The sequence below is a fragment of the Pituophis catenifer genome, unplaced genomic scaffold, assembly GCF_029215685.1.
Source record: "Pituophis catenifer annectens isolate HBS135680 unplaced genomic scaffold, rPitCat1.0.hap2 SCAF_3, whole genome shotgun sequence".
In the NCBI taxonomy this organism is placed as follows: domain Eukaryota; kingdom Metazoa; phylum Chordata; class Lepidosauria; order Squamata; family Colubridae; genus Pituophis; species Pituophis catenifer.
In genome coordinates, this window is record NW_027256883.1 from 123,304,076 (window position 1) to 123,316,568 (window position 12,493).

Consider the following 12,493-nt stretch of genomic DNA (forward strand, 5'->3'; position numbering starts at 1 on the left):
CTAATCCTAACCAGAGGAAATGGCGGTGCTGCACATGTGGTTAAATAGTTTCAGAGAGGGCTTATTTTCGGGAAGGGCTTATTTTTGGGGGAGGGCTTATTTTAGCGCATGCTAAAATAAGTTCAAAATGAATTAGGGTTTGCTACTGCCGTTCTTTTAACCAAAGAAGAATGAGAGTAACTGTTCAAGGCCATGGGGTAGAAGAGTAGTTTTATATCTCACCTATTTCATTTTCCTGCCAGAAGCTACTGAGAGTTCTCATGAACTTCAGACCATTTATTACTTAGCTTATAATTGAGGGCTGTTCAGAAGTTGCCTAACAGAGAAAATAAAATTTCAACTTCAAAAAGCTGTTAGAAGCTTCTCTTAGATGCTTCCTCCCATTCAGTCTTCATTGACTTTATTTGAACAAATCTGACTTCTCATGTTTTTTAAAGTGATGGATCAAGAAGCTAGAGAGAAAATTGTGTACAAATAAATTTGAAAAAGCAAGGATCAGATGTGAAATGCTCAACAGAGAACTCTTCTTGGCAAATAATAGCGATGTGTGTCCATTAGGTCTTCTCAGAGGCAGTCAGATCTTTGGAAGCTGGCTATATGTGCCAAATCTTGGAATTTTGGTGCCAAAGACAAAATATTAAGACAAAATATTTTGCATTCTTGTCTAAAGGACTACAGTAACTACAGGTACTATATGTAATCACTGAAGTTTACATCTATACTTATATGTTTTTCATCTACATTAACCTCCTTTAAAGTATGCATTAAAAAAACACCCTGAATATACACCCCCTTTCCATTTGTCAAGCTTTAATCTTCACATTCCATTTGGCTGACATATCCTACTATTGTACTGCAATATTACTCAGTCTCTTTCCTGAGTCATAACTTCCAAATTAGAGGTGGTGCTTTCTACCATCATAGAATTTGTATTGTATAAAGGTGATAAATAAAATTCAAAACTTGTTTTTTTTTAACAATTAGAATGGCTTAAATATATTCATAATACTTTCTGTTAGATGCATCAGGCTATTTGAGGGAAAAAATAAATACGACAGTTGAATGTTGAAAGTTGATTGTGAGTCCTTCATCATCCTACTGCCTATTCAGTAATCAGAAATTTCATATTTCTGAAATACAATTTGTTTAAGATTTCTGGAAATTAAAAGGAACATTCTTACTGACACATTTGGATGTATTGTTAACATGAGGTGAAAGGTGTTTTTAAAAAACACCAGTAAAAGACAGTATGCATGTGTGCGTGTGTGTCCTATGCTGAAGCATTAACCTATCGTGTAAAACAAACCCACAACATTCCCTTTTTCCTTTTATGTTAGTTTGTATTTTAATATTTATTTTTGAAATCTATTCAAGATATTTAAGTAAAAATATAAGAAGCAATACATTAAAAAGCTTAAAATATGTGGATAAGTTTGTTACCCCTGAAAGTTAATGATTGCTTAGTACTGAATGCAGTTACTCTTGTCTTTTGAATTTGTATTCTTTCTGTTTTACTCCTTTAGCTTTAAGGATTGAATGCGTACACATGGTATTCTTGTAACAGTTAAAAAATGAAATAAAATTTACACTTGTTAAGGATAGAAGTAATTGGAATGGAATCAGAAGGAGAGAACAGTTGGAATAATACTGTCCTTGATTTCTTATGGCTAGGGAGGAATCTGTGATGGAATGTGGTCTGGATTCCCAGGAGGGAGGGGGTGCATTCCAGAGGAAGAAGAAGGAATTCTGTAGGTAGTTTCATGTGACAGAAAGAGGGTGAAGATTATCCTCCCTAATAGTTCCAAGAATATGCTTCCTGTAGATAATAAGTCTGCTTTAGTTTGGCAAGATTCTATTTATAGGTGTGGAACAATAAACAAATCTACTTGGAAGTGTTACTAGGTGTCTTTCTTGATTGTTGGAACCTGACAAGAATTTTTATCAAGATAAATTACAATGTAAGGGGAACACTAAATTTGTCATTGCTATTTTTTAAAAGAACTTAAGGATCCTTATATCAGTAAATGGTCTGCGCATTATTATAATTTATGCATACACCAAAATAGTAAAATGAATTAGATGGTCTTGTGCAGAAACTAATTATGAAGATGTTTGGTTTTCTACATTCTTGATTAGTTTAGTTTATTTGATTTGTATAAATAAAGATTAAAGCAATGGGGGGGGAAAAGGAAATATTTGGATTTTTTTAAAAAAAGCTACAGGGTCTTTTTTGTTTGTTCTGTCAGATTAAAAAATATTATGAATATTTCCTAATTTTTAAAAATACTATAAGAGGTAATTAAGATGAGAAGGAAGTTAGTCTATATTTGGAATTTTCACACTAATTCAAATTAACAAGTGAAAGGTTAGAAAGGTTCTTAATATTGTATAGATATATTTTACAAAAGAAGTAGAAAATAGTAGAGTCAGAAATTAAAATTTATTATGCAGTGCTTCATGTGGTAAAATGAGTATTTTAAGCTTTGGTTTAACCCACCTCTGTCAATTAGCACTCCCTATATTTCTTAACAATATGTCTCTTTGTTTTAATGTGATGTTGTTTACTGATGTTTTTAACATTACATTTTTGTCTTGTTTGTGTTTTCCTAAAATAGGAAAAATGAAACAATATCATTTTTTAAATAAGTTGTAGTTCATTTATAACAAAAATTAAAAATACTCGAAGTAAATTTAAACAGTAGGTTTACAATTATTATCTGAGCAAAGAGTGGTTTTTTTAATGTTTAAAGTGAACATACTTTTATGAACAAACCTATGTAGTTAATAACTAAATGAAGTTACAATAATGCTGAAAACAAGTTGCATATTTTGCATTTCGTCCCACTTTTCTAGTTTTTATTCCTGGTTGTTTCATATTTATTTTAAAAAATTACATTTCTAATCATTACCATGAAAGTTAGTTTTAGACCAGGAATGGATAAATTGCCATCATATCCTATGAGCAGTTGAGGCAATTGGCGCATAATTTCTATGATTTTGGATAAAAACACATAAAAAAGCACTATAAGCATTAAGTAGTCCTAATGTAGTTTAAAAAACAAACAAAGTAGAAAAACATACAGATATATGAGAATTGACTTTTTCCACTTGGTGCATTATCATGGGTATAGTGTCTTTTGTTTTGCCCAAAGACTGTAGATGCCACTGCTACCTTTGACCCTTATTTACAGGGGCTACTAAGTGAGGCCTTGGAGTCAATCTTAAAAAATTTCCTTACATGAAATAGGATCATTGAAAACCAGCTGCAGAATTATGTCACTATTTTATATTCCCAAATGCTTTTAGAGCATGAATGTCACATTTCATAATTTGTACCTGACAGTGTTTCTGAAATGTCAGGCAACTGAGATATGCTCATTTTCCGAATTAAAATTCAAGGCACTTCCCTTAATGATTTTGGAAAGTTTATGCTGACGGTCTATAGAACTTCTTGTGATAGAATGTAATGTGAGTTTCTGAACATCTCTCATGAATGGGAAAAGATCATAGAGCACTGACTCCAGGATTTTTTTTTTAAGAACACGTGTTTTTGCTACATCACTTTGGTTGAATGATCCATTCATTCAGAAATGCTGGGCAGAATTATTCACCCCTCCTGCTGTGAAGGAGGCAGAGTTGGAACAGCAATTCATGCTGAGGTGCTGCAAAGATTTGTGCTGTCTCACGAATTCATATCTTGGGCTTCCATGAAGCTTTAATTTAATTTGTGTAATGTATTTCTCATGGCTCACTACTTGAGAATTTGTTCTTAATGCAATGGGTTGCTTTTATCTTGCACATTTTCAGTTAAAGAGAAAGCATTGAACACATTATTTCTTGTGAATGTATTATCACTTAGTAATTTTCCCCTTTATTTTCTTTAAAAGATATTTGATTTAATGGATGCAAAGGCACGTGCTGACTGTATTAAGGAAATTGATCTTCTTAAGGTAATTTTTTCTTTCTTTTCTGGAATGAATATATTCTGGCATTACAATTTTGATAATAAAAGAAGCAATGAGTTATCAGATATAGGTAATTTTGTGCATGTTATTACATATGAGTAGCAAGCTATCATAGCTTAGCGCTTCACTGAATAGTCAATAGGTCAGTTTGAATTAAAACTTTATGTCAGATTCACATTCATCTATGGAATTTGAAGCAGACTATATCTGGCCCTAGTGACTTTTTTCTGGGGGAAGAAGAATGAATCATGAAAAAGCACCAAAGGCCTTCCAGCTACTTAAAACTGACTGAACAAACACGCCTTGCTTACTGATCTAACTGTACACCAGATATACTTGATGAAGTGAGCCATAATTTAAGGACTTTATCCAATAATAAATTGATCCAACCTTTAATCTAAAGATCCTATATGAATTTTTGTGATTTTTCTCTATAGACCAATTTGGCTCTCCATCTAGAAATTAATTTAAACATACACATTTTATAAATTAAGGGGATCTCAACTCCACATGGGATAGATTATATGCTATATTTTAAATTAAAATATAACTTAAATTTTATTTTAAGTTACCTATAATTTTAAATAGGATCAGTTGTTCACCCATGGGTTATAGAGTTCTTATTTTTTTTTAACATACTATCTTTCTCTACCGCCTTCCCTTACTTTGAAATGTATTTGTTATATGGGTGGTGATAAAGGGATAAAGTCTTTGGCCAAGGAACATAAACATATTCACAAAAAGGAAAATGCATAGCAGAGAATATTTATATATATTATATTCCACTTGAACCAGTTACTGTATTTTTTGTTGTCAAACCTTGTAAAGTAATAGATTTCCATTTTGCTTTATTTTTAAAATGTTTCTAAAATCCGCCTAATAGTAGATAGTGTTTGCCAGAGGGAAATATCTGTTGCTTGTTTTAAAAATGTTTATTATAACATATGGTTTTAAAAATTAGGTATGTAACCTATGTTTTAGTTATTATATTTACAATTTTTATTCATACAGATAGCCCTTAACTTATGTCTGGTCATTTAGTGACCATGCAAGTTGGCGGCACACTTCCCCTGGGCTACTCATTGAAATTTTGGTGGCTAGGTCACTTCCCCATGGTCACAAGATTGCATTTTGGATGCTCAGCAATTGACCACATTTATGACTATTTGCAGTGTTCCATGGTCATGTGACCATAATTCACAATCCTTTTTTTGCCAAAATCTGGCATTTACTTCAGTTTTCAGCAAAAAATACCAATTTTCAGACAATGGATGTGTTTAATGACAATGGTCTTTGCTTTATGCCACATCTGTATAACAACCTAGCACAAAAAAGATCGTAAACTTGCATATAGTCCTGTGGCAACTCACTTAACAACATGACTTATGTCCATAATTCTGGGATCAATTACAGTCATAAGTCAAAGACTACCTGTACAAGTGTACATTAACCTATTCATAATTTTATCTTTTCAAAAGTTTCTTCTGTGGCGTGCTTGAAATGATACATCAAACACTTAGCACTGGAAAAGCTAACGTCTTTAGGTTTCAAATTATTTTATGTATTGTTTTACATACGATGCCACCATTGAAAACAACAGCATTTGCTAGAGTTCATATTGGAATTGGCCACTATCAGGGGGGAAAAAAGTGGATTTTTTTTTTTAAATGCCATCATTTGGCATTGGCAAGGGTAGATCCTTGCACAGAGTAGGTTTCAGCACAGAGAAAACCTATTTCCTAATTGTCACTAAGCAGTTATTTGTATTCTATTGTATAGGCAAATATTGAATCCTAGTGACGACTTCAACAAGTTCCTTGCGGGTTTCTTAAAGGCTTTCAAAAGTGCTTTGCCATTGCCTTCTTCCTAGGTCTGAGAGAAAATGACTGGCCCAAACTCATGAAGTGGCTTTGTGCCTAAAGCAAGACTAAAACTCACTCTCTTGGTTTCTAGCCCAGTACCCTTAACCATTATGCTAAACTAGTTCTATAAATAAAACATAATATTTAATTTTATTATAATTGTATTATATTTTTAAAACAAAATGCATTTTATATATTATAATGAATATTATAAATATAATTAAAATTTGAAAAGAAAATATATTTAATTTTATAATAAAAGAGGAGAAGATCCTGAAAACTTGAGTTTGGTTTACTTTGGTTCCCTTAACAAGGATTGCACTGACTTGTAAATTGGGGTTCTTTAAGTGTTTTCTTCTTTTTAAACCTGGCAAGTATGGAAAGAATGAATATGAAAATAATGTTTTAATTATAAAATAGGAAAAGTTCTTTTCCCACTTTGGGAGATTTAAATGGCAGAGCATATATGTTATAATTTTTACTACTATAAGTATTTGTGAATAGTAGTTTGTTGACTGAAATATATTTGTTTTCTTAGCAACTGAACCACCCCAATGTAATCAAATATTACGCATCATTTATTGAAGACAATGAACTAAACATTGTGCTGGAATTAGCAGATGCTGGAGACCTTTCTAGGATGATCAAGGTATGAGTTTTTCTTGTTAGGAGGAGTTACAGATAATGATAAGGAGTAAATTTCATTCAATCTAAAAAATAAAAATAATAGCTAATGTTGTATTCCCTATAATAGACTTTTAGAATATAACCAGCTGCCAAACATTATATCTTATTGTCAAATAAATTATAAATTTATAAATAGATTATATAAGAAAATATAGATCAAAGAAAAACGTAAATTTTCTCCCAAATTTGACAAAGGAGCCATAATAGTATAATTAGATTCCTGTTCTCTTCAAGTTTTACCCAGTATCAATTATAAAATCTAATTAGAACTTGAACATATGATAAATAAGAATGGGTCCACTAGACATATTTATATTTGGGAACAATTGTGTCTACATGTTGCCTCCAAAAGACATGTAGATACTTTCTCCAGGTTATCATTTGGAAGCAGTTGCTTACACAAATTCTATAACAGTGATGGTGAACCTATGGCACGCGTGCCTGAAGTGGCACGCAGAGCCATGTCACCTGGCACGCGCGGCCTCACCTGTTGCTCTTCTGGGTTTCTGGCGCGCATATGTGTGTGACGATCAGCTGGTCTTCGCATGCATGGCAGTACCGGAAACTGGAAGAGCTGGTCTTCCGGTTTCCGTGTGCGCATGTGCACCGGCCACTTGATCGTTGCCAGCGCATGCACACCAGAAACCAGAAGAGGAGCAGAAACTGGTTCGCCATCACTGTTCTATAAGGTACTCTTTCTATTGTTTGGAAGTGGGGAAAAGATGAATTAGGAATCAGTATGGCAATTGATAGAGGTTTTAAAGCTTTTTTGGAATCTCTAAAGCAGAACTGGAATCAATACTTAGGCAAGCAGCCCATCATGATTTCTTTTTTCTTCACCTATATTAATCTACTTTCTAATCCCCTCAATGTCTATGGAGATTTTTAGTCATCCAGGCCATGGTTGTCCCAAAGAGGCAACTGGACTTTCTGGTTTTTCTTTGAAGACTTTTCACTTCTCATCCAAGAAGCTTCTTGGATCAGAAGCAAAATGTCTTCAAAGAAAAACTAGAAAGTTCAGTTGCCTCTTGCTTTTTAAAAAATTAAGCCCAAAAGTCAAATATTCATTTTTTCGATTTGTATATTTAAGTAAATAACTATAAAATGAGTGTATGTAATATGTATTTCATGGCTATAAAATTTCTTCATTTCATTTTATTCTAATTCTTCTTCTGCCACAATAACATTGTTCTTCAGAGTACATTAGTTAACAATTAAATACATATTTGTTGAAGTACAATTTTATTTCGCTACTATACTTTGAAAATAGAAATTTATTTTGTATGTTCCTGGAAGAGAATACAATAAATTTATTTATTTTTACTTTGAATAATGTTTCTTACCAAAATGATAGTTTTAAGTTAAGCTAATTAATAGGATACATAGATGGATAATGTTTTGGTAAATTAACCAAACTGAATGCATTTGCTTAAGTTATACTGTGTGTTTTTCTCTTTTAAATGTATAATACATATTAATATAATCTATCTACCTGTTTTTAATTTTAGCCTTGGCAGAAACAAGGTATTAAATAGTTGCCTTGCTTTTAATATAGATTCTTTTGTTTGGATTCCAGTGATATGGTTAGCAGTTTCTTTTGTAAAATTATAAACTAAAAATAATTTTAAATAGTTTTCTAGATTTACAGAATTACATATTGCAGGAATTTTCCATAATATTCCACAATAGAGATGTTGGACTTCCATTCCAAGTTTTGGAGAGTATCAGAATGGGAATGCTGATTTACTTTTAGTACAGTTACCTCTTAGGTAGTTCTTCAGTGAAGACAGTTCTGAATCAGTGGTGGGTTTCAAATTTTTTTCTACCGGTTCTGTGGGCGTGGCATGGTGGGCGTGGCAGGGGAAGGATACTGTAAAATCTCCATTCCCACCCCACTGCAGGGGAAGGATACTGTAAAATCTTCATTGTCACCCCACTGCAGGGGAAGGTTACTGCAAAATCTCCATTTCCTCCCAATCAGCTGGGATTTGGGAGGCAGAGAATAGATGAGGGCAGGGCCAGTCAGAATTTTTACTACCAGTTCTCCGAACTACTCAATATTTCCGCTACCGGTTCTCCAGAACTGGTCAGAACCTGCTGAAATCCACCTCTGTTCTGAATGTAATCATGTCCTTGTGTAAATCACAGTTTGAATCTATGGTTAGTAAATTTACCAGTTAATGTTACTGTACTCAACTCTATTAATTTTTACCTCTGCTGTTGTAATCCAGGTTTTGTTCATGGTCAGATTTGATTCCATTTCCCCCCCTCATTCTTGTTCCATGGTATTTTCAGTTGCTTCTTAACATACACATCATGTTTTATGTAGTGAATTCAGATTACCATTTGAAGTTAATGACAGCTTATCTGGCTATGTTTAAATATGCATAAGGTGTCATGGTATAGTAACATTTTCCTAGTTCTTGTACTTTGAATTTATGTTAGAAATATAGGAGGGAGGGAAGTGCAGTAAATGCATTTCCAGCTACCTTTTAGGTGACAATTTGACGAGAAAGGATATATAACACAATAGAAAAATGATAAGGCCTCTAAATGCATGTTGCTTATTATGTGAATAGAGAGAATCAATAATTAACCTCAAGAAGCAGTAATTAAACTCAAGGTATTAATAGGTTTCTGTCCCTACTTTCATTAGATTCTTTTGGTGTATATTTAGCATGGAATTGTTGCTATCTAGTAGCACTGTGCATTCTTTGAAAACAGTTGGAAGCTCTGCTGACTGCAGGCATCACACCTCTTGGCTATTCATTAAAGAGTCCAATCTCTGTTAGGCTGCTGGGCAGGCCTGGAAAAAAAAAGGTACTGTTTTAAGACTTGCCTGAACTGTAATGAGTGGATTTCTTAAATTAGTGGCATCTTTTTTTCAGGCTTTCATAGAAGTCTGGAAAAGATCAGATTTTTTTTTTTTTAATGATCAGCCGGAAAGTCCTACTCTTCCTTAAGATAAGAAAGTTCCTTTAAAAATAGACATAGGAACAAAGTGCTTTAAAACATTGTAATAAATATTTATTATGTAATGCATACTTCTATTTTACTAACTCTATTAACATAAATAAGTTTATATACTTTGCACTATATTTACAAGATAATCTTCTAATTTATAACTGTATGGCTTTAAAAAAAAAGAAACTTTGCACTTGGCTACGTAAGGGAGAATAAGCAAACAAAATATTTGGGGTAGGGGTGGGGGAATCCATTAAGCAAACAAAACTAAGAAACATATATGGCTTAGGATCTGGTTACTTACGGGACTGCCTACTACCATCAATAGCCTCCCACCGACCAGTACGCTCCCACAGAGAGGGGCTCCTCCAGGTGCCGTCGGCCAAACAATGTCGTCTGTCGGCCACTAGGGGGAGAGCCTTCTCTGTGGGGGCACCGACGATCTGGAACGAGCTCCCCCCAGAGATACGGAGGATTCCGGATCTGCACACCTTCCGCCGTGAGCTGAAGAGTCTTTTATTTCATCAAGCTGGCCTCGCCTAAATCTTCTCCCTTTTAAGTGCAAATTTTAAATTTTAATGTGTTTTAAAATATGGGTATTTTAAATCATGGGTATTAATCCAGCCAAATTTATTTAATTCATTTTATTCGATTTTAAATTTTTATATGTATGGGTTTTATTTCGTGGCTGTTCACCACCATGAGTCCTTCGGGAGTAGGGCGGTATAGAAATTCAATTAATTAAATAAATAAATAAATAAATAAATAAATAAATAAATAAATAAATAAATTAGAGGAAAAGGGGGAAAAGTGTAGAAATCAGGCTATTCAGGTATGCTTTCCTATTGATTTTTAAATATTCACAGCCCTCATATACCAAATTTTACCTTAATGTGCAAAACAGAATATGCTTGTGATTGTATGCTATTATTATACTATTGAATAGGGCATGAAAAATGTACAAAAAAGATGTCTTGCAAGGTGCATTATATGAATGAAACATTTCTCTCTGAAGTATTAAAACAAAGCATATGGCTGCTTTGAATGTTGCACCTTGGTTTTCTTTGTCACTTAATTAACCAGTACAATATAGTAACATAGGACGTCAATGGTGCAAAGGATTTTGTACCCAGTCTCATGTTCTAGTTATAAAATATTAATGGCAGTGCTCCTTCTTAAGTGCATAATGGCCTAAAAAGATGGATCCCTTATGGATCCTGGGTATGAGAACACTGAAAATTCCCTGTCCACATATTTGACTCTTCCAAAAGAGTGCTGATTTTATTATGGAATTCAGAAATGACTCAGAGTAATATATGTGATCAGTTTGATGCAATTATTGTTACTAAATAGAATTTATTTGGCTTTTCTATATAGCAAGAGGTTGGGCTGTATGGTGATGTAATATAAGGTACTCCTCAAAGTACTACCATTTGTTCAGCAACATTTGCATTTACAATGGCACTGAAAAAAAGTGACTTATGACCAGTTCTTGCTTTACGACCATTGCAACATTCCTCCCAGTCACATGATCAAAATTTGGGTGCTTGGCAACTGCCATGTATTTACAACTGTTGCAGTATCCTGGGGTCATGTGATCACGATTTGCGGCCTTCCATCTGGTTTTTGATAAGCAAAGTTAGTGGGGGAAACTGAATTCGCTTAATGGCCACATGTTTTACTTAACAATTATAGTGATTTGCTTAATCACCATGGCAAAAAGGTAATAACATCGGGCTTGACCTACTGAATAACAGAAATTCTGTCCCCAGTTGTGGTCATAAGTCGAGGAATACCTTTAGTAAGATAATACTCAGAATGCAGATGGGGGAAAACTCCAGCCAAGTGTGGCTCCACTGTCAAACTAAAACCAGTTCCCTTCCCTTCTTCTTCTAATATATATTCCTCTTTGACAGCATTTCCAGATAATTGTATTAAAAAAAGGAAAAGAAATGAAAAGAAAACCTTATTAGAATCTGTTAACTTACTGCACAAATAAAATAATTCATTTAAACAATTCAACTTGGAAAGCAGCTTTATCTGGCACCAAACTAAAGTAAGGCAAACTTCACTTTGAAGTGATTGCCATAAACTTGATGCCGTCATTTAAATGCCTTACAGTTTGGAAACACCTGGAGGAGAATTTCTAAAGATAGCATCGACACCTGACCTACTTGATATTTCAGATTTCATTGGAGACGCTTCCAGTACATGGGAAATTTATAAAGGGACTTTCTGGACAGGTGTAAGTTGTGCCTGTTGTGTTTTGTACCTTTCTGGTGGCATACCAACTTCTGATGCACTAAGAAGAAATTGCAGCAACATCTAGTTTTAATGCCTTAAAGACAATGTAGAGAAAAATGTTTCAGTTTAGTTGTAAAGCTATGACAGATATCAAACAACTCAAAATACACCACTAGATCTTCTGAGAATCTGGCAAAATAGGAGAAAGACAGAGGGGCTGAAAGTGGGAATTTGTCTCAAGTAACTAACCCCCTTCCCTATTTGTGGCACCATATGCCACCATATCTTCCTCTGCCTACCCTGATTCCTGATCGCTCTTTAACACTCCTGTTCCAACTCTCAATCCCTGCCTCAGTGTTGTCCACTAGGGGTTACAGAAGGCAACTACATTCCCTTCAATTCCTATACAGGTAGTCCTTGACTTACAACAGTTCATTTAGTCACCATTCAAAGTTACAATAGCATTGAACAAAGTGACTTATGACCGTTTTTTACACTTATGACCGTTGCAGCATCTCCATGGTTACGTTAACGAAATTCGAATGCTTGGCAACTGACTCATATTTATGATGGTTGCAGTGTCCCTGGGGTCATGTGATGACCTTTTGTGACCTTCTGACAAGCAAAGTCAATGGGGACCCCAGATTCACTTAACAACCACATCGCTAATTTAGCAACTGCAGTGTTTCACCTAACAACTATGGCAAGAAAGATTGTAAAATGGGACAACATTCACTTAACAACTGTTTCACTTAGCAACATAAATTTTGG

General features: G+C 34.0%; 1 protein-coding gene across 1 annotated transcript in view; it reads left to right on the forward strand.

Moving 5' to 3' along the window:
- NEK7 (NIMA related kinase 7) overlaps positions 1-12,493 on the forward strand; it is a 69,241-nt gene that overhangs the window by 24,871 nt on the left and 31,877 nt on the right. Inside the window, exons 4-5 of the mRNA XM_070940979.1 lie at positions 3,888-3,950; positions 6,366-6,476. Coding sequence (XP_070797080.1) covers positions 3,888-3,950; positions 6,366-6,476 — 174 coding nt within the window. The remainder of the gene's footprint in view (positions 1-3,887; positions 3,951-6,365; positions 6,477-12,493) is intronic.